At 36.5% G+C, this 22081-nt stretch overlaps 1 protein-coding gene across 3 annotated transcripts in view; it reads right to left on the reverse strand.

Moving 5' to 3' along the window:
* Window positions 1-22081, reverse strand: part of LOC107582736 (neuronal growth regulator 1-like) — a 144258-nt gene that overhangs the window by 93928 nt on the left and 28249 nt on the right. For all 3 annotated transcript variants that reach the window (XM_016268693.1, XM_016268694.1, XM_016268695.1), the window contains exon 2: window positions 17019-17257. In XM_016268693.1, coding sequence (XP_016124179.1) covers window positions 17019-17257 — 239 coding nt within the window. The remainder of the gene's footprint in view (window positions 1-17018; window positions 17258-22081) is intronic.

Consider the following 22081-nt stretch of genomic DNA (forward strand, 5'->3'; position numbering starts at 1 on the left):
CTGATTTGGAATGCTTCATGGAACTTTAGTTAACATTTTGGTGATAAAACTACAGTATTTTTCTGGTAGACATATAGAAGGGAACTAGCTACTTTTGCACGATATTATGTGTCATAGTGCACCTTCACACTCAACTACAAACTAACAAAAAAAAGAAAAAACCTAGTTGTAAATCTGTCTTTATCCCACCTTTCATCTTACAGGGCCTCTACTCTTTCTCAAAACCACCACCGTCAGTTGTCAAGGGGTTTATGAATAAATGCCTGACCTCCTGGTTTTGCTTTCCTATAAAAAAAGGCAATAAATTGTCAAGAGTCTGCAAAATCAGCTATTCACTTTGTTCATTTGTTGAGGTCCGGCTGTGAGTCTGTGCCAGGTTGTTTGAAGTGCATTGCATTTGACTGGTTCTGATTCTTTGACTCCCTCCTCCCAATATAATATTCTAAACATGCATTTCCTGAAGATCGATGTATAATGACCTAACTTTCTCAAGAGCTATTTATATATGTTCTTCTCAAACAGTAAACGGAGTTGTAATTCACATTTATTTTATTGAAATGTCAATTAATAGTTCTCCTGACAGGCAGACTCCCCATTGCATCCATGCATAACCAGAAACAATATATATATAATCATGAATGATTGCTATTATGGAATAAGAAATGCTCGTCTGGGGAAAATCAATAAGAAGAAAACAAGACACTGACAGAAACAAAATAAAACCTATTAAAACTTACTGAAGTGAGCTTTCAAGTTTTCAAAGAAATGGCGCTATTTCTTCTTTCCAAGCAAAAGGACACCAAACATTCAGGCATTTGCAAAGAAACAGCAATTATTTACTCCTACACTATTTGATCTCCAGTTTAGGTCTTTCTTATCTTGCTTTTTGTAATCTGCTGGCACTAAATGGTTGAGTTGAAATTCTAATGAACCCTTTCATTGTTTGAAAGCACTGCTCTGACTGTCACGCTCTCCACTGCAGGTTTACTTGAACTTCCTCTCACTGTTGACAAATGTCCACAATCACCGATAGCACAAATGGAAAATGTTGCATTCATCTACTGATCATATCTGCCTTCAACAGGATCAAGACCCTATTAGTCAACACCTGAGGAGTCAGGTAGTGGCCTTTTAAATGAGATGTGGGGCCTCTGCAGATCTTTAAACAGAACATGTGTGAAGAAACATCAGTTTCATCATCTTGACATATCTTCTAGAACTTTCTCGGTAAATGCCCATCTTGAGATTTGAAGTTTTTTTATTAAGTCTTTTATGAGTTTTTTTTTTTCCCAAACACTTCTTTACTTCTACAATGCAATAATGGCAAAATTGTGTCAAAACAATTGAGCTTTTTGAGCTTATAAGTTGGCAGGAAAAAAAGTCCAGAGGATTTGGTGCATTGAAGGAATATCTCTCATTACAGCCCTAGACAGTTTTGACTTTCATTACTGGTCTTGTGTGTACCACCTGCGAATACAGAGTATATTATCAGATGAAATGAAACCCTCTCTGTGTTTTCAAGTAGCTGAAAAGCCTAGAGGACCAGCATGCCTCGACACTCCACTGAAAACGGCAGCATAAACAGATGCAAAGGTCAACAACCTATCCCGGCATGCTTTTTTAACTATCATAATGTTAAAAGTTCATAATGAAAGCACGTGTTGTTTAATCTCAAGCTCAGGGTCTGACCGTGATTTGACTTTTATGAATCCTTTCCGAGTGTCAACCTCAATGCTTTTGGCTATAGTTATTTTTAACCTGTTTATTTCCACTCAGCCTGTTCAATCGGTAGGGTAATGATGACAAGAGAAAAACAAGACAACGCTAAAGCCCTACCCCAAGGCCCTATTCAAGACAACCTGATGCTTTGTTTTCAGTTTAATTCATTAACTGCTGCACGATTGTCATGTTTGCCCATTCCACTCTAATTCTCCCTTCTCTTCTCGGCGGGAGGCACTGAGATGGAGCTGCCACAGCTGACGGGGGAGGCATTATCAGTCTCAGCCCCAGAGTGAATAAATAAGCCTCTAATGACGCCACCTTGAATTACTGAAATGCTTACAGCTATTAAAATGCAGAGTTTCCTCTGAATAAAGTGGAGTACATGGCTTGCCTTTCTATAAATTCTGACAGGTTCTCCAGGGCTGACTGCTGCCACCCAATTCCAAGACCCCATTGCTTCACACCTACTGCCAGCCCACATTCCAATTACAGAGCTGAGGGGAAAGTGGGCTCCTGTCATAATGCAGACTAGCACAAGCAAAGAGCTGAGGAGAGACAGGCAAGGAAATCAGATGCACTTTTATCTATTTGTTGTCTTCTGGCTGAAAAGGAATGAAAAAAAAAGTTTAAAAAAAAGGCTGATGTACAATAAATTGACTTGTATAGGTTACAGTATTGTATATATATTTATAGCATAAATTAGGTGAATTTTAATTATATATGAGGCCTCTACATGGTAAATCACCAATGGAATAAGCAGTACTATAAAAGATGCACTCTATTGCACAGCTGAACCCTTCATTAACTTTTAATATATGTTGCATGCCATGACAAAAAACACAGAGACCATTGTAAATTAATTTTCCCTGTTCTTTCCACAAGAACTGCTGACTTATATTTAAATGACAGAGCAAAACATTACTAAAATTGTAAAAATGATTGTGATTTTAACAGTAAAAGGTTACAGTAAAAACCTGTTACTTGGTTAACAGTAAGTTTCCACACTACAAACAGTGAATAACTGTGATTACATTTAATGTAATTTTACAGTAAAATACTGATAAATTACGGTTAAAGTTCTGGAAACCACATAGCTGCCAGTATTTTACTGTAAATGTTACTGATTTTTTTTTTAACAGTGATACTGTTGAAATCACACTAGAGCTTTTATTTCATTTTGTCATTTTTGGTGAACTTGGCCATGCACATCGAACCATACTAGAGTCTGCCTGAAGGAGGGATGGTTCATTTGGACTATATGTAGTTGGTCTGAATGCAACTGGATCTAATTTGTGGAAGTGAACCAGTGTTGATGACATATACAGTGGGTACGGAAAGTATTCAGACCCCCTTAAATTTTTCACTCTTTGTTATATTGCAGCCATTTGCTAAAATCATTTAAGTTCATTTTTTTTCCTCATTAATGTAACTACAAACAGTGAATAACTGTGATTACATTTAATGTAATTTTACAGTAAAATACTGGTAAAATTACGGTTTTTGGAAGTGAAAAATAACAAGTCATTATATAATTTACAGTGAAAAAACGTAAATTGACATTCCCGGAATTCCCTGCATGACACTTTTTCATATCAGTTGTGTACATTAAGGTTTTATCTGACATCTAGTGTTGTTAAATTAATGTTTATTGCATTATTTCAGTATCATGTGTGTTACCATGATGGTGTTTAGTGTTTGTGTGAATGACACTGTGCACCTTCTATATATAAGTATTTCCCTCCTCAGCTTGTAGAAAAGCTGTTTGTGATGAGGTTTCATCATATGACTTTCTCATCGCCACCAGTGTTTGGTGGTTGTCAGTTAATTTCAATGGTACAAAACTGAAATTAGTACTTCAATAGGTTGGTATATTATATATTATTATTATTATATATACAGTTAATGAATTACAGTGAATTTAAGTCTGTAAAACCTAAAATGCTGATAACATATTTTTTACGGTAAAGTTCTGGAAACCACATAGCTGCCAGTATTTTACTGTAAATGTTACTGATTTTTTTTAACAGTGATACTGTTGAAATCACACTAGAGCTTTTATTTCATTTTGTCATTTTTGGTGAACTTGGCCATGCACATCGAACCATACTAGAGTCTGCCTGAAGGAGGGATGGTTCATTTGGACTATATGTAGTTGGTTTGAATGCAACTGGATCTAATTTGTGGAAGTGAACCAGTGTTGATGACATATACAGTGGGTACGGAAAGTATTCAGACCCCCTTAAATTTTTCACTCTTTGTTATATTGCAGCCATTTGCTAAAATCACTGATAACATATTTTTTACGGTAAAGTTCTGGAAACCACATAGCTGCCAGTATTTTACTGTAAATGTTACTGATTTTTTTTAACAGTGATACTGTTGAAATCACACTAGAGCTTTTATTTCATTTTGTCATTTTTGGTGAACTTGGCCATGCACATCGAACCATACTAGAGTCTGCCTGAAGGAGGGATGGTTCATTTGGACTATATGTAGTTGGTTTGAATGCAACTGGATCTAATTTGTGGAAGTGAACCAGTGTTGACGACATATAAATGTCTATTATACAATAATGTATTTCTAATTGCAACCACAGAAATTGCGTTTAGCAACTCACATTTTCCATTTGTCCTACAAATCAGACACATAAGTGCTGTTCTGTGAATTTTTTGTTCATGGTACTAAAACCAAAGGGAGTAAAAAAAGTGAATGTTTCCATTTATTTTGCCTTCTCTAGAGATACTGTATTATCTAGCTATAATTGTGAACAGGTACTGTAGTACTCATTCTAGTGCTTATATTGATGATGCAAATCTACTGCAGTTTGGAGTCTAATAATGCAATGTAAAACAGTCAGGGGAGGAATCGAAAAACAGATACAGAACAAAAAATAGAACTAGCTCATGTGTGGAAAGCCTTCAGTCTATTATACAATAATGTATTTCTAATTGCAACCACAGAAATTGCGTTTAGCAACTCACATTTTCCATTTGTCCTACAAATCAGACACATAAGTGCTGTTCTGTGCATTTTTTGTTCATGGTACTAAAACCAAAGGGAGTAAAAAAAGTGAATGTTTCCATTTCTTTTGCCTTCTCTAGAGATACTGTATTATCTAGCTATAATTGTGAACAGGTACTGTAGTACTCATTCTAGTGCTTATATTGATGATGCAAATCTACTGCAGTTTGGAGTCTAATAATGCAATGTAAAACAGTCAGGGGAGGAATCGAAAAACATATACAGAACAAAAAATAGAACTAGCTCATGTGTGGAAAGCCTTCAGTCTGATAATCCTGTTATAAATTACTTGTCAGACAATACATACCATGATTTCAGTTAAGAAGTGGTTAGGAAGGATTTTAAAATCATTAAACAAAGCTTGAACTGAAAGAGACACTAAGGGTAAATAACAACTTTGAACATAATAATAAACTCTTGTGTGTCTTGAACAATCCTTGTGAGTCACAATGCAGCTCTGTTCCAAAAGCTAGTGAGCTGCCAACATAGGCAGCACTTGAAGAAATCACAGGCACAAACCCAATGCTATGGCTGTTTGAAAAGGAATGATGCATGATTATGCCTTCTAAGATTCTTTTTTCTAAACCAAAAGAAAATCAAATAAAAAAACATGTTGCATGTATTCTTCGTAAAGGAGGCAACTACAATAAACAATAATTGTTTTAAGATGGTGTATATTATTTAAAATATAATTTCTGCAGTATTGAAAACATTGATAAAAATAATTCAGCCTAATTAAAAACAGTAATTATAAGGGCTGTGTATTGGCAAGAATCTGGCAATACGATACGTATCACGATACAGGGGTTGCGATACGATATGTTGCGATACTGTAAGCAAGGCGATATATTGGGATATTTCTTATTTTAGGAATAGGATATATTTTTAGGAAAGCTGTCATAAAGAACATGTTGCATGTATTCTTCGTAAAGGAGGCAACTCAATAATTGTTTTAAGATGGTGTATATTATTTAAAATATAATTTCTGCAGTACTGAAAACATTGATAAAAATAATTCAGCCTAATTAAAAACAGTAATTATAAGGGCTGTGTATTGGCAAGAATCTGGCAATACGATACGTATCACGATACAGGGGTTGCGATACTGTAAGCAAGGCGATATATTGGGATATTTCTTATTTTAGGAATAGGATATATTTTTAGGAAAGCTGTCATAAAGAACACACCTCCATAGGCAAACCTTAGCTATAAATAAACAAATAAAATAAATTATTTAACCAGAACACAGTGGGATAGAATCTGGCAATACGATACGTATCACGATACAGGGGTTGCGATACGATATGTTGCGATACTGTAAGCAAGGCGATATATTGGGATATTTCTTATTTTAGGAATAGGATATATTTTTAGGAAAGCTGTCATAAAGAACACACCTCCATAGGCAAACCTTAGCTATAAATAAATAAATAAAATAAATATTAACTAAATATTAAATAAATTATTTAACCAGAACACAGTGAGATGTGCATTTGCAATAATCAGTCCCTGTAACATTCAACGTTATTGAATCACTTTTTGTGCAGAACGAGTCAAGGGGGAAAAATTAAAGTGCTTGCAGGATCCTTTAGTGGCAAACCTTAGCTATAAATAAATAAATAAAATAAATATTAACTAAATATTAAATAAATTATTTAACCAGAACACAGTGGGATGTGCATTTGCAATAATCAGTCCCTGTAACATTCAACGTTATTGAACCACTTTTTGTGCAGTACGAGTCAAGGGGGAAAAATTAAAGTGCTTGCAGGATCCTTTAGTTAAATGTATAATATGTATTTTATAAAAAGACAATTTTTTTAGACTCTGCTTTAAAGGTTCACATTTTAAGTTTACAGTTGTAACATACAATGTCATAACATTTTGATCTGAACAAAAGAATTACATCTGCTTAAAGGCACAATATGTAAGATATTTTTATAACAATATCCAAAAACTACTAGAACAGTGGTATATATTGTGCTGACTTGTGTACTTACATTATCCCAAATGTTTCGAAGAATGTTTAAATCCAGAGAAATAAGCAATTTTAACTAGTGACACGGACCGTGTCTATAGTGTCATTGTGTCGCCTGCCAATGACGTCATAACCCCTCGATTTCCATTTTTGTTTTGTAGAAAACATGGAAACACCAAAGACGCTTTAATATGTTGTGCGTTTTATTAGACCGGTGACAACCGCACAGAGTAGCACAATAACAGATGTATCTAGTATGATAAAACAGCGCTGCTTTTTTCCCCCCACTCACGAACGGAAGCGGTTGACTGTGGCATAATAAAAGCTCCGCTGCTTTCGAGCCGTGTGTCACGCTCGTTCAGCGGCCTCGTTTCGCTTTGACGGCTTTCATCCTCACCCTGCTTCATTTTACTACGTTAATAAATCATTAGCTCATCCATGAACATGATTTCTGTCCGAGTCATGTCGGATTGCATCGGCTGTGGGGATGAAGACGACAACTCCCATGATTCCACACTCAGTCACAGCGTCATCAAACTACGCCTTTGCTTCTTTGTTTATTTTGAATACTTATCCTCTAGCAGTGAAAAATTACATATTGTGCCTTTAATATCAATGAAAAATAAAGTGTTTGCAGGATTTCTAAAGAAAACAAAACAATTTTAAAACAATAAATAAATGACATTCTCAGAACCTTTCTACTTGGATTTCACAGGTTTTTCAGTTTGTATTTATGTTTCCGCGTGGAATCGCTGAGACCACGGCGTGAGCACCGCCCCAACTGCACAAAACGCCCCCACCACGAGAGAAAGCTGCAGCCGCACGGCGACCCTACCGCCAGCCGCACCCCGCTCGAGGCTCTTCACACGGGACGTGGCAAGTGGCGGAACAGAGGCTGACGCTCGCGCCACGGTGGACATTAAAAGCCCAGATGACGCCACACTTCTGCTTTGTACACCGAAACGGGAACTGGAACAGTTCTTTCATCCTCCATTACTAGCAGCTAACTATATTAACGCTAACATTAGTGGCGTGCCCTAATGCTAGTATTTCCTGTCACTGTTTAAAGTCTGCATGAACCGGAAGTTGCTGCCAACTTTATTTCAGTGTAGTGACGTATTTCCAGCTGAAACGGAATATTGAATAGAGGGCATGGTTTTATGTTTGCGCTCCTCCTCTCTGTCTCTCACTCACAGCAATCTAACGGTTGGAGGGTTGTGTTTAAGGATATTCTGCCCAAGCCGTCAAACTGGCATCATCAGAAAAGGAATGCCATTCCAGAGCGGAAGTAAATGTTCAGATTTTGATTAAAGATTATGAAGACAACATTTTTTTTTCCGCGGATTAACTTGCACAGATTAATTATTTACATCAAGACTAGCAATGTGTGCTAGTAAAGTAAATAAAGTCATTTTGATTTCATGAGGACTTTAAGTTCAGAGCAAGCGGCAACCTTCCGGTCTCTCTCGTGAAACCAACACGGAAATGACTAAAACTGCAATTCATCGACTGGCCGCTTGAGGCTGGCTCCAAAAGGGAGTCAAGTCAGTCCCATAGACTCCCCATGTTAATATGCCCAACTTTACAGCAGAAAAAAATGTGTTTACAGCCTTGTACAAAAAGTGATTTTGGTCTATATAGCTAATTTTGCCCTTCATGACAACTGTGAGGGGGGTGAATTTTTTTATAACTCATCCGTTTAAATTATATTAAGCCTTAAAGTTCTGCATAATTAAGGGCGTGGCCACTTGAGTGACAGGTGGATTGCCGCTGCTGTCACCACCGTCGAGCTAGGTGGGCGTGGCTTCAGCAACCAGCTCCCGCCTCTTTTCCAATGTTCAATTACCCAAGAGTGATGCGCTGCCAAGAACGGCCAGCTCCGCCCACTTTGAGCTTCAAAATCGCTCTTCAGAAACCTACGGGTGACGTCACGGACACTACGTCCATGTTTTTATACAGTCTATGGTTCAGAGATGAAGACTGCCATCTAGCGGTCGGGATATAAACAAACTCAAAACGAAACAACTGCCATGAATCTTGTATGATTTATTTTTTTTTTAAATATCGATATTCCGTTTTTGAGAATCGATACAGTATCGGCAAACAAAATATTGCGATACTCACGTGTATCTATATTTTCTTACTCCCCAAGTAATTATATTCAATGTTTCAGTGCTAATGCTTTCAAATGCTGCCTTAAAGGAATAGGTACCCAAAAATAAAAATTTGCTTCAAATTTACTCACCCTCAGGCCATCCAAGATGTAGATGAGTTTGTTTCGTCATCGAAACAGATATGGAAAAATTCATCATTACATCAATTGCTCACCAACGGATGCTCTGCAGTGAATGGGTGTGGTCAGAATGAGGCTACGTTCACACTAGTGCTTTTTCATTTTAAAACGCATAACTTTTGCTACGGTTACACCTGTTGTTTAAACTACCCCAGCCTTTTTGACCCTAAAAACAGAGACTTTCGAAAACGCAGCAGACCCCGTTTTAGTTTGGAAACTCCAGGAATGCGTTTCAGTGTAAACGGACCAAAAAGGAAACGATGGCGTGGCTGCCCACATTCACTCTGCATATCCTTGACGACCGTCTAAACAATAACATCATGCTCATAGTTGTACCTGCATAAATGGTCATGTGACATGCATTTTTGGTTGTGTAGTGTGGATGGAGAACGTTTCTGAAACGCAATGAAATGCAAGTGTAGACGAGAATCGTTTTCATTTTAAAACGCTGTTGGGCCTGAGAGTACAAGCAGCTGATAAAAATATTGCAATATTGTGATAAAGTCCATCCCCTGTTGTCTTCTCACATCAAAATCCACCAACATATTTGTTAATAGAGGACTTGTATTTTATCAACAGTACAAAGTTAAAAAAGCTGAATGATGGATTTGTTTATTACAAACAAAAATGTTTTCACTTCACAAGACAAAAATTGATGGACTCTACTTTTGGATTTTTGGATCAGCTGTTTGAACTCTCATTCTGACGCACCCATTCACTGCAGAGGATCAACTGATGAGCAAGGATATAATGCTACGTTTCTCCAAATCTGTTCCAATGAAGAAACACATTCATCTCAGATGGCCTGAGGGTGAGCACATTTTCCTAAATTTTTTGGGTGAAGTATTTCTTTAATAGACAGCTAAACAGGTTTTTAAACAGAATGCATGCTGGGAATACTCCTTATGATCCATCCATGCACACCATTACAAGGGAATACTGAATATTTTGATCCAGTGACTATACTATGAAACAAATATGCACATGCATTTTAAATATACTCATGTGGCTGGAAGTGGAAATATGCTACACTTGCAAAACTGCCAGATTCCACATTCATTCATAGTGGTTCCCAATTCCCCATACAAACTGAAGGCTGCTAAAACCAACCAACTTAGATCCCTAATTAGGTGTCATAGACAGAAACAAAACACAAACCCTGACAGGCTGCTCTACCCACTGGGATTTCTTCAGTTGGTAATGCCACGGAACGTGAGACAGTGAGAATGTGCACGACCCAGTACATGAGCTCTCTTGGTACAACGTATCCATTTGAAGAGTTAATTGAAAATATAGCACTTTGAATTAGTGCACGATTAAAAGAAATAACATTTATAATATTCTGGTGCTGTTTGTGAATATCGGGTTCGTCATTTATCCATCTATTATCTAAGATATTAATACAGTATAAAAGGAACACAAGAAACATTCTGCCATAGACACGTAGCTTTGTTCTCCAGCACACTGTATTAGTTCAATCTATAAGCAGAAGTGCTTACAGCATGAACAGAGATATCACTGAGGGGAATATTAGGCATTCATGAAAAGATCAACTTTCACATTAAAGACTTTGCAGAGTTGCTGTGAGGTGCCGACTCACTGGTACAGAATCTAAAATGAGGCTTAATATTTCATGACATTTTAGATGAAGTTCAAAACATCTTAACCTAGCTTAATGATGTTTCGCTAAAAAACATCAGCAGGCCTGATTGGGGAACGTCAAACTAGTGATACCGGTGTTGTTTTTTCTTGATACATATGTATGTGTATGTGTACAGTATATTAATGTTTACTGTCACTTTTGATCAACTCAATATTAAGTATAAATACAAAGAAATATAAATTACATTTTTAAATATATTAAAATGTCTGTATATATGTGTGTGTAAAGAAACTAATGTCTAACAATACTAAATTATAAAAGAAGGAAAACAGTACAGAAGTAAATCAGAAAAATATAATAAAAAAATAATTTAGTTTACAAGGCTAGTAGCAAAATTAACAATAATTCCAAATAAAAATCTTCATTCCAACAGTTATTTAAGTGAAAGTGACATGTGGCCAAGTATGGTGTCCCACACTCGGAATTTGTGCTCAACATTTAACCCATCCAAGCGCACACACACACAGCAGTGAGTAGTGAACACACACACACGCCATGAACACACACCCGGAGCAGTGGGCAGTCATTTTTGCTGTGGTGCCCGGGGAGCAGTTGGGGGTTCGGTGCCTTGCTCAAGGGTCTCACCTCGGTCGTGGTATTGAGAGTGAAAGAGAGTGCTGTTCATTCACTCTCACTACATACAATCCCTGCCGGTACCGAGGCTCAAAACCGCGACCTTCGGGTTACAAGTCTGACTCTCTAACCATTTGGCCACAACTATTAAGCAAAATAAAGCCAGGCTAAAGTAACTTATGTAGCTGAGCATGACACACCAGTTCAACTATGTGAAACGAAGGCGCAGATTAATGCACAGGTTTGCCTAGGGGCCCCACGTGTGCAGGGGCCTTGGATTGGCCGGACTATTTTTTTTATTTTTTTATTTACTTCAGTGCGAACAAAAAACATTATAAAATAAGAAAAATAAGAAACATTAAAGGAGGATACGTTGCAGAGCATCTCACAAAATGAATGTCTTGTATTGTAGAATGCACGCTCAGCACCGCCGAGAGTTTGCAGGATCGTTAAATCGAAACCGAATGTAAAACGCGCACGCGCATTCAAAAGCAATTTTAATACCCTGCGTTATGAGAGCGACTCCCTGATGCGCGCAAATTAGGCTACATAACATATCTAGGCTGTTATTAATATGTAGGCTATAATAGGTTGTGTAGTTGTCTATAGCTCTGCATCAAGCTTGAAAAAAATTGGTCTCTATTTGCACTTTGAATATAGAGAGAGCACTTATTGTTCGCACTTAATATGACTAAGAAAGAACTGTCATTTATTTTTTGTTATTTATACTGTTTTTATTTCTATGTTCAATTTATGAAAAGGAGTTCAGTTAGGAGGTCAAACGTTCTAGAAGCTTATAATTCATGTACAGTTCTAATGTCTGAAGAGACTTGCATGAAATCCTACAGGAGAGAAGCTAATCAGTTGAACAAAACCTTTTACAGTGCTTGAGTGTTGTTGTTTTTACTGCATATGATAATTCATACTCAAAGTAGAACTGAAATGACATTTATTACAAGATGATTAGTTAAATTAATTATTCCAGTCATGTACTTGGTCATCGAGAATGTTTTTTAAAAATGTGTAAACATCTTGTGTCTCGTCTCATGTCTCGAGTTAAGTGTCGACATAATAATCAAACAACAAAAGACGAGGAGAAAAATCACTCCCTGCTCTTGACAGAATGGCATTTGTAGTTTTTATAAGATGTATGCATTTAAATTTAAAATTAACAACATTTTCTTATACCCGCAGAACCCCCTAGACTAGAGGAACCAATGTGCACCCATCACAGTCTCACAAAATCATGTGGGGACACTGGGAATGTAGAGAAAACACTGTAGTCTCAATGTGTGTGTATGCCAGTTCACTTTTTGCATGTGGACCATGTATGGCACTAAATAAATTTCTCCAGGAAAGCATAATGATTAAGGGGGGGCCTCACACAATGAGCAGCCTAGGGGCCCCTGACCACCTTAATCCGCCCCTGCTTGCTGCCATTGCTAGACAAAAAAACGATGACAGCTGTAATAAAACGAGAGGACTGGACAGAAACGATCATCAAAAATGCTCGCGTTTGCAGCGCACACTTAATATCAGCTAAGGTTAAATAAACTATTGTCTTTTATGGATTATGGTTTGGTTACAAGTCTAAAGATTTCTCATGCATGCCCACCTAATCAGAAATTGGGGAAGTTGTGTCATCTCGCTTTCTACAATTGCACTTATGGCAATTGTAGAAAGAGAGTGAACGGTGAAGGCCCATGTTTATGCTATGTATATGAGATTGTTTGGTTTAGGACTGATTGAATGATTAGGGCTACTGTTACTTGTCTGTATGCTTACATTATCTTTGTCTGTATATTGATATTATGATATTACTGATACATTGTTTGTCATTTTGTTTGACAGTTGGATTGTGTGCATGATGGTATTGATTTGTTGGTTCTGTGTATAGTATAACTTTTAAGCGGATGTTTTTTTTTAGGAATAGTGTTAATCTTATATGTATTTTGGAGTATGTAAGTATTATGTATTGATTAATTATTTATGTTTTTAGTGTGACAATTTTACCATCAGTCCAGGGACTGCAGATGCAAAATAGCCTTCTGGCTAATTCTGGCACATTGTACATTTATGTATTATTGATGTGCATTGTCCCTGTCAAATAAACCTGAAATGTGTCAGGTGTGTGTTCAAGTGCATATGCTTACAATTGCCACTGTTAGTACATAGTTATAAGCACCTAAAGATTTATATGCCCTCAGTTTCTATTTACTATGCATGCTCGATGTCTCTATCTGGTAGGTGTGCCAGGCCACTCCTGTCAGATCGTCAATCCATTGAGTGAGTGTGTACGAGTCTGCCAATCTGGTTCCTTCCCTTAAAGTTAACATTTTCAAATAACAATTGCGGTCCCGGACAGTGAGCGACATTACATATTCAGATAAAATCTAATTTTCTCCAGTCATTGTTAAAAAACAAGCAATCAAAACTTGCTAGCTAGCGTTAGTGAAGCAGTCATGGGAATCTTTCTGCCTCCACCTAAGCTCCACCCATAAAAAAAACGTCACAATGTTTACAAACTGAAAAAAAAAATTTCAGTGTGTTCATCAAATAGCTTTTGTATGACTTCAAAAGACTTGGAAGTTCAACGTTAAAGAAGCCCTTGAAATGTAGAGCTATCTCTCTCTATATGCCATGATAATCACTGTTTCATAACTGAACTTCATCCACAGAAGTCATTCACTTCAAAAGATGCCACAACAGAAAAGTCTTTTTTTTTTCAATTTCATTGTTGCCACAATATTGTAATATGCGCAGTGTCAAGCTGCCTTATTTCTTTGGTTTATCTTCCACAATAAACAAAACAGTGGTTGCTGATGACAAACAGACCATCACTCCTAATATTTAGCTAAGTTAAATATATAGGGCCTATGTGCAGAATAGCAATACATTTGATCTGTCATTCACTAACTGAGCACATATATAAAAGAATAATGTGGTGGTCTCAAACTGCTCTATTTGATGGTGACTCACCGATGACTATGACAAATGGTATGTCTGGTAAACAAGGCTAAGATTTAAGTGGTGGAAAAGATAGGTGATTATTCTCTGAAAAATGTGTGTGGGCCATCCTCATTCGATCCCTACAAAACAAACAAGCACACTCATTCTCGGATGATGCCCAGTATTGACCCGTCGGCTAAAAAGAATGACCTAGCAAAACTGTTTCGTCCACACAAATGTTCAGGATACATCAAGAGAGCTCGAAGAGTCCGCAAGTACAGTCTGTTCAAATTTCATAAAGGACAAATAAGACGTTTTAATCGTATTACATACGATTTGGCGCTCCAGGATTTGTGCCACTGTAAGAGTCAATCTAGCAATTTCATTTTTGATACAATCCTGCAGAAGATTAAGTTTACCACTCACCGATTCCTATTACAAGACTGCTGTTCATCATGTGTTTCCTGTCGCTTTTGTTCTCTCTCTTTTTAATTGTTGTCATTACCCCAACCGTGCGTTTATATTTTCTTACCAGTGCTTATTAATTATCCCAGATCATGTAGAGATACATGCAAGTAATGGATTCTATTAAGGACAAAAGATCCATCATGATCATGATACAGCCTTTGGCTAAGAGAGTGAAAAAGGAGGACATTCATTTTGTTGATTATAATTACACAGAAGAGACTCGGTGATGGGCTACAGGTTACGGCCTCTAAAACTACACATCTTCAGATATGATTGGCCTGTATCAGTTTGCTTTATCTCAGGGAAGGTTAGGGTGCTTGCAGTGATCTTCTCTAGTTAATTATAGACAGTGGATTTATGCAGATAGAAAATAGCAAATTTGCCACTGCTGAGAGTCAGCACCTCCTACTGAGGTGTCAACTGTATACTCCAACCTGTAAAAGAAATATACACAATATAAGCCTACCAGAGAATTTAGATAAATATCCATCATTAAAATATCTGGGAATGACTAGGATGTGAGATGAAGCCAGCGACCAAACAAATATCTACATAACAGCTCAAAAGAGTAATGAAATATTCATTAAAATCATCACGTTTTTATGTATGTGTTGCAGCAAACACATATTGTGCCTAAATATGAATTTCCCTATGAAACTAAAATTGCATCAATTTAAATGAGCAAAATTTTTTTAAAAAAGTTGGAACAGATAGTAAAGGAAAAGCAGCCAACAAGGGAACCACAATACATAGGAACTCCTTCAATAGAATTTAAAAAGCATCCCAGGTGGCACCTCATGAAACTGCTTGAGAGAATGCCCAGATTGTGCAGAGCTGATATCAAGATAATAGGTGGCTAAATTGAAAAAGCTAGTAAAATAGTTCTGAATTAATAAAGAAGTCAAAAGTCAATACATAATTAGTAATATGTAAATATATACAGTGGGTACGGAAAGTATTCAGACCCCCTTAAATTTTTCACTCTTTGTTATACTGCAGCCATTTGCTAAAATCATTTAAGTTAATTTTTTTGAGAAATTAAAACATTATGTAAAACTATTTGGAGTTCTGATAATCAGCTAGGAAACTACAGTACATGCACACATATATGTGAACACAAACGTACATTAAATTTATGTTCCTAGCTGAATCGAAGAACTCCAACTAATTTTTATATATTTTTTTAACTCTCCAGAAAAACAAGATGCACAAATACACGTCATTTATTTTAATTGCCTGTTTATAGCGAAAGCTGATTATTTTCTTCATACACATAAAGCTTATGTACACAAGCTCTGAGAGCAGACCTCACGGTTATGCATATTCACTGAGAAGAGGAGATTATCAGGCAGACATGTTTATGCCAATATTTCTTGCTGGCAGTCGGAGGTTTGTTCAAAGAACAACATTGGTGGAATTCTTTTCATAATAACCATTCAGTCAAGGAGTTTAAAAAATATTGATTAGAATAGACGACCAATAAAAATATGCAAAGCTAACAGCAGAATTAATGTTTTCCTCACTAAAAAATTATAATATACCATATTAACCAATGCCCATTTAACACAATAAAAAATGAGTTTTGCAGAGTGGCCATGTGCATGGACTACTATGATGTAAAATGTTATTCCACATGGACATTATCAGTAATTATGCTGCTGAGAAAGATGGAGAAAAAATGTAATTATTTCCTCCATAAATTTGAACCACAAATGGAGTCACTCCTCTAAAGACACTCGAATTTTTGCAATTTACAGTTACTTTTGACTTATTTGCCCACTGTTAAGAAAATTCATCAATACATATGAAAATAACAATCCAACCCCATAAAAATTTATATCTAGATCCACTTGAACATGGCAGTATTTAATTGTGTTACATAATACTCAATCCTGCACTCCAACTGCTATCTATAGCCTATAGGCTAATTCACAGACTTTACTCCAATTCCTTAAAAGGGGGACACACACATGTAGAGCTAGAATCCCTATTTACATAATGAAACATTAAAAAGGTTTTTTCCAACGTTTGATGATTTCATAGTCATTATTAACAGATTCAATACATATTTTCAGTATGACTGCAAACATATACACGTATAAAAAGTGCTCGAAGCTTTAAGCAGTAGTGTGGATATGGATTTAAACACAAATTTATATTATCAGTATTAATAAATATGATCAGTAAAGAGGACAAATGCTGTTGATGCAATGAATACTTCAGAGCTTCAGAGACCCTCCTCACAACTAAAAACCAAACTAGGTGCTAATATAATACTAAATTCGTTTTTTTTATCAATAAAAAACATGGCAAACCATGATGAAATAAGCAGTTGTTGATGAAACACTCACCTTTTACAATTAACTGAATGAGCTTTGGGCGTAGATTACGTTCACTTTGTATCGAACAGGTGTACAAGCCCTCGTCCGTTACATCCACTTTCTGTATCTGTAAGCTGTATTCATGTTTATCCCCCACATTTGATACGATGGACACGCGAGGATCCCCTGACCACTTGTCATTCCCTGCGTAAATGATACTGGAACGATTCAACCATGCTCCTTTTGAGATTCCATCCAACAGGTAGCATCTGAAACCAGAAAGAAAGCAGAAAATCAAGTTTTTAATGTTGTTTACATATCTGTCAGGTGTTTTAGTATGCTTTGAGACAAACCATGTGCAAATTCATCAGTCAACACTACTGCGGAGTATTTTTGCCCTAGAACTGCAGTGTACCAAAGACAATCTCAAAAATGCGGTTTGAAACAGCCCCTGTTTCCTGCCATTACAAATATGCAACCAATCCCATCAATTTGCAGGGTGGGGCTTTTCATATCATTAGCTGTTTGAGATGGCAAATGGAAACATGGTTTGTGTTACATTAGCAACACATTTTTAGCTGACGTTGTAGAGAACAATAAACATAAAATGCATTACCATTCTGATACATCGACTTGTAGATGACACTGTATAACTCACCCTTCCATTTTTTCAACATATAGACCAAGAATGTGATTTATTAGCTGAATCACTATTAATAATTTTATTAATATTTATTTTTTTGCAGTTTGCAAAAATATATGGTCAAGAAACGACCCATCTTTCCTCGTATAACACTCCAAACTGACTAGTGGAAACAAAAAAAGAAAGAAACAAACAAACAAACCAATAAATGGTTCAGATCTAATTTTTTGTTAGATATTGGGGAAAGTCATACTAAAAGGTTTTATAAACACCACTTGCAAATCATACAAACTACAGCAGTCCCTGGTGTGCACAAAAGATACCGTCAAAAGCAACAAAAAAATAACTATTTAATATTTAAAGCAGTGGTTCCCAGCTGCTGGGTCGTGACCCAAAAATGGGCCATAGGTCTGTTCTAAAACAGCACAGAAAAAAACAATGTTAAATGCAAATAATAAAAAGCAACTAACTGTATAATCATGCATTTAGGACAGCTAATTAAATAGGCTTATCAACATTTTTAAAAAAAATGCTTAAGGAGAAAGCAGAAAACACTTTCCATATCTTTTGTTGTTGGCATCAAAAGCCATGCGGCCCAATTAAACTCCACAGTATTTTGGTGCAAATCCCTCCGTCACTTTGCAAAAGCCAAATTATGCAGATACTAACATGGACAGGTTTCATGACAAACCCTCTTCCTCAAAAAACATGTTTTTGATTTTGTTTCAAAGTCATCCCGTTTAGTTTTTCTTTTCTGGATTTCTGTCGTCTGTATTCATTTAAACATGACGTCTTCAGATTGACAGTTCTGACCTCAAAACACAAGACTTCAGCAAACCAAGCAAACTAACAAAAAAGATGGCTTGGAACTTTAATCTGGTACCACGTGTCATCACTTGGGTGAGATGTCTATGGTGAGAGTTACTCACACATGATACTCTTGAGTAGGGCTGCACGATTAATCGAATGTGATTGTCATGCACATTTAGTTAGTAAAGCCGGTTCTGTAATCAGCAGTAAATCATCATCACGTGATTTCAGACAGAGCAGCATTTACTACACAGCCGTAGTTCACTGACAAGTTACGCAAAAAAATCGCAGACGATTGATATAAATCCTTCTGTGAGTTGATTCTTACACAGAATAAGGCATGCAACATATTTCATAGTATTTAAGCAGTGATAAAGGCATTGCATTATAAATATACTTTATTTTAATGAAAATTAAAATAATAATAACTGAAATAAACCATATATTGTCATAATCGTGTGTTTATTAGTCACGTTGAATCAATAAAAGCAGTTAAATCTTCTGTTTATCCAGCTACCGCTATAGGCATTTCCTGGGTTTCTTCTGCGAGGCGTATTTGGAGCTTCAGCGCGAGAGCGCCCGCTGGCGTTTGGATGGAGATTTACTGCTGATCACAGAACCGTGCTTCACTGAAAGATGCGCATGACAATCGCAGCTTCTGTCGAATCGCGATTTCGATTCCATTTCAATTTATCGTGCAGCCCTACTCTTGAGGTTAAAGGTGAAATGGGAGTCAACATACTCGTCGGTACATTGCAACTTACATTCTCAATGTTGACTGGATCTTTTGGAAATGTGCTGGACATGTTCTCATGCTAACCCCCCCCCCAGAAAAATATGTTATGAAACAGGATTTAACTGTTAAAAAATTTACACAGAATGATGAGACAAGATTTAAAACGATGCAGTTGAGTTACCATTATGCATGAGAACGGCCCACTTGAGAATGTAATTTAGAGAAGATCTTATTAAAAATTTATTGATGCTTCTAGAATACAACCTCTTAAATTAAAAACATTTCATAATCTCAAATTGCATGTTGCATACAACTTTGTAAATCCAATAAAACCAACTATTAAAACATTAATTATTAATACCATTAGTACCATCTTTAATCTTAAATGTATGACAAACTATCTGAAATATTAGTGCTATGTCATAATTTGTCCAGTTTATGCATGCCACATCCCCGAATTTCAATGACAGATAACAGAGTATAACTTATGTAGGCCTACATTCATAAGCATAACTAATTAACGCCAATAGAGATTATATATTCTTCACATTAACATTTATGTCACAAGAGACATTACACTTAAATCAATAATTATCTAAATAAATACTTGTGCTAAATAAGCACACATATATTCAACCAAACTACAACTGCAGAACATGGAAGTACATTCTTAGGATTTTGCAAATGTTAATGCTCAACTCTGTCCTACAAAAGCCAAAATTATTATTTTTAAATATTTAATGTTTTTGTTTAATGCTTTTTAAATGTAATTTCCATATTCCTTGTGCAAATTAGGAGTTGAGGCAAAAGTCATAGTTAATAATAGTGAGAACTGGTCCCAAAACTAAAGTGTGACCCTTTTTCTATGGAACATAAAAGAAGACATTTGGAGAAATTTATTTTTGTGTTTTTGTGGATACAATAGAAGGCAATGGTAACCAAAACTGTTTAACAGTCGCATTGGTTTGGAATGACTTGAGGGTAATAATAAAAAATCTGAAGTTTGTGCCGGTGGAGTAAATGATAATGAGCGACACCTGCACCTCTCACCGTCTCGAGTCCCACGGAGGAGCTCCGGAAGGATAAAAGGAGGAGTAATGACAGTAAAGGACGAGAGAGGACTAGGCCTGGATTTTATGTTGTTTTGTTTGTGTGCGGCAGTCGTCCGTGAGGGGCTGTCGTGCTATTTTCAGTTTTGTGTTTATTTTGTTATTAAATTATGTTTAAATGTTTGCTGGTTCCCACCTGCTTCTTCCCTGAACTATGAACTTTGTTACAAAATAGAACAAATATTTCACAAAGTGCTACAAGCACTACACAGTAAAATTATATTAACATTCCATACCTGTCAACCCTCCCGTTTTCCCCGGGATTCTCCCATATTTTACCTTTCTATCCCGCTATCATCCCGTTTAAATATTTTCCTGTATTTTTTTTATCTTTCTGTAAAAAAATCCCACTGGGCGTATTTTATATGTTTGCTATACATTCGCCTCCGGTAAAACTCCCGTAATTTGTATGGCCCAAACCTCATTATATGAATAATCAAGTCAACAAATTCCAAGGTTGCCCAGTTGCCAGATCTTGTATGAAACGCATCCTTCTCACACAATCGACCCATTTGTCCCCTCAACTTGGCAACCTACAACAGCGATGAGTACCGCGGAAAGGAAAGGACCCGACCAGATTTTTTGTGCCGCAGGATTTAATTCCCGAATAAAACGCGGTAACGGTCGGTAACTCTGGTGTAATTTGAACGGGAGCGGGCGGTCTAACAATATCCCATTCCCAACGTCCATTTAGAACAGCATATCTGCGCTTTATTCATATTGACCACCGGTACAGCTTGCGCTCAGGACTGTTATGCACGCGCTGCACGCATGCTTTAAACGTCACACGTTTTATTTGCGTGGTCTGTGCGCAGCATGTGCATAACGATGCTCAGAGCAGGCTGTACCTGTGGTAAATATACGACCCTCAGACAGAACAGGCAGGTTGTAGATGAGTGACAGAGCAGAATAAAGATGGAGCAAAGTGTGGATGCGCTGTCCTTGAAGGACGTTAAACTCGGTCTTGTTTATATTTTGCTTAGCCTATAATTTTAAATGAAAGATGTCGTATTTTTTTATTTATCTGTGACGCTTTTCCTACTGTGTTAACAGAAAAATGTCAAACGAATTTAGTATTTTGACAAGACGAATAAAAATATTTTCTCTCTGTGACACTTTTTCCCTATTGTGTTGTCAATGTTAAACGAATTGTATCCTGACAAGACGAATACAAATAAGAAATACAATTTTTGTACAACATTTTTATTTTCTCTGACACTTTTTTTCCTGTTGTGTTGCATAAAATATGAAACAAATTTTGTGTCTTAAGATAATTTATATAATTTCAAGTTAAAGTCAATAAATTCAAGACTCTTGACAAGACGAATAAAATAGCATACAATTTTGTGCAGACTACACTTTTATTTGTCAACCTATCTCTCTTTCTTTCAGTAGCGGAAATTTAAATGTGAGATTCTGGAAACGAGATCTAAATTTAGCGGGAATGTTCGGGTCGGGAAGAAAATTATTCTAAGGGGACAGCGGGTGAACAAAGAGTGAATAAATAGCAGGAGCGGGTGGGTGCAGGATAGAACCTTGCGAGAGCGGGACTAAAAAAAACAGTCCCGCGCAGACCTCTAATTCCTGGCGTAAAGTTAAAGAATGAAGAGAGAATACATTTCAATAAGCCCTTCCGCTTTTAGTTTTAGTCCAAAGCCAAAAACGACCCTTATTTTTACACAGAAAACACACACTTTGATATACACGCAGGTTAAGTAATTGTTTGATAATAATTGTTTAAATTAATATAATAAATTAATATTATAATAATAATATAATATAATAACTGATACCC

This window comes from Sinocyclocheilus grahami, unplaced genomic scaffold (assembly GCF_001515645.1).
Source record: "Sinocyclocheilus grahami isolate Dianchi unplaced genomic scaffold, SAMN03320097.WGS_v1.1 scaffold47.1, whole genome shotgun sequence".
NCBI lineage: Eukaryota > Metazoa > Chordata > Actinopteri > Cypriniformes > Cyprinidae > Sinocyclocheilus > Sinocyclocheilus grahami.